The 1,470-nt window shown below is 49.7% G+C and overlaps 1 protein-coding gene across 1 annotated transcript; it reads right to left on the bottom strand.

Moving 5' to 3' along the window:
* Window positions 1-7: 7 nt before the first annotated feature.
* Pmar_PMAR010627 (hypothetical protein) lies at window positions 8-560 on the bottom strand (the record flags this gene model as incomplete). The annotated part of the gene is made up of 1 exon (XM_002779649.1): window positions 8-560. A coding segment is annotated over one exon (553 nt), but the record flags the coding sequence as incomplete, so codon positions are not given.
* Window positions 561-1,470: the final 910 nt, after the last annotated feature.

The following is a 1,470-nucleotide window of genomic DNA, read 5'->3' as shown; positions in this document are numbered from 1 at the left end:
TGACCACCAGTGACAGCACCCGCAGCAAGCTTCTTCTCACCAGAGTAAGTCTTCAGCTGAGCTCGAGCCTTAGCAACAACATCAGCCAAAGGCAACTGGCGCCCATCCTCCTCGAACACCCGGATGGCCTTCTGCACGTCTTCGGGCAGGGTGGCAATCAGGCTTTCACGAAGGATGTTCTCAGCAGCCACTGTGGTAGTAACCCCTAGCACTCTAAGGTAGCGGCGGAATTCAGCTAATACACCATCAACACTATCTTCCTTGTGCCACTCACGGCGAGTCAGACGCTTCCACGCCTCGTGAGTTTTGAGCGAGTACGCTCTATCCAGGGCCCTAACCACATGAGCATAGGCACCAGCTGGATCGCCCTCAACTTCCTCCAGGGCTTGCCTAGCGATCTCTTTGGCCGAGCCCTTCATAAAAAGTACGATATATTGTGACTTTTGCTTAATAGTCCACTTAGAAGCCTCGGCCACCGTCTCGAACTCCTGCAGCCAAAGAGCGAAGTCGTTTTCACCACCAGAATAGGGTTCCAATACAGATTCGAGCTTGAACGGCATGTTGGTCCTGGGTCTGGGCACCAGATGTAGCAATGTGTGTACCGTCAAGCTCACTAGCAACGCTAGTCCACTTAGAGTGGGGTATAACAGGAACACTGCGATGAACGTCTCTGACTCAACACCCAATAGCTAGTAGAGATATAGCAATAATAGGGTAGTTGCAGGATATACAGTATATCATATACTGAATATAGTCTTCAACCAGGCGGCAGTAGGTGAAGACAGACGCAAGGACGACAGTATAGAGCCAGAGAGAGAGAGTGACGAGCCCAATAGCAAGGGCAAGAAAGAACAGAATAAACTGAACTGAGTGGGACAACAGCAATCACTCGTGCCACAATGGAGATGCTTAGACCAATCATAGAGCAATAGAAATGGCGAGACCACATGAATCATGAAACCGCTGATTCATGCAGATGCAGGAAGGTCGAGCGCTACTATTTGGAGGACGTGCCCTCCACAAGTCAAAGCTCAAGATCTTATCACCATGTCATGCGCTTACAAGGAAGGATTGCGTCTAGCAGTCGGGAGTCTCAGCCAGAGCTGCTGCCGGAACTCCTACAAGCTGTAGGCTACAACTGATGAGCGGAAGGACTGTAAATGGTAATGATGACAATAATCACCGCTCCGTTCAACGGAGCGGTGATTATCCAGATTGAGTATCCAACGGAGTCCGTTGGATACATCAGTTCTCGCATTACCCTTACCGTTTCGTGTATCTTTGTAACGGTCTCGTAGCAAAAATCAGTACTGCTGCTATATTCATCAGGCGTATATCGTAATCTCACTACTGATGCAGGTTTGTACTCTGTACTACGATGAACGTGAACTCCAAACAGGACAACAGTACTGTAGCGTGACTCACGCAGCGTGAGTGAAATGTCGCGTATGGAGGGGGCTCCCGATGAAG

This window comes from Perkinsus marinus (assembly GCF_000006405.1).
Source record: "Perkinsus marinus ATCC 50983 genomic scaffold scf_1104296946244, whole genome shotgun sequence".
Classification (NCBI taxonomy): domain Eukaryota; phylum Perkinsozoa; order Perkinsida; family Perkinsidae; genus Perkinsus; species Perkinsus marinus.
This window is presented reverse-complemented; position numbering and strand designations above follow the sequence as displayed.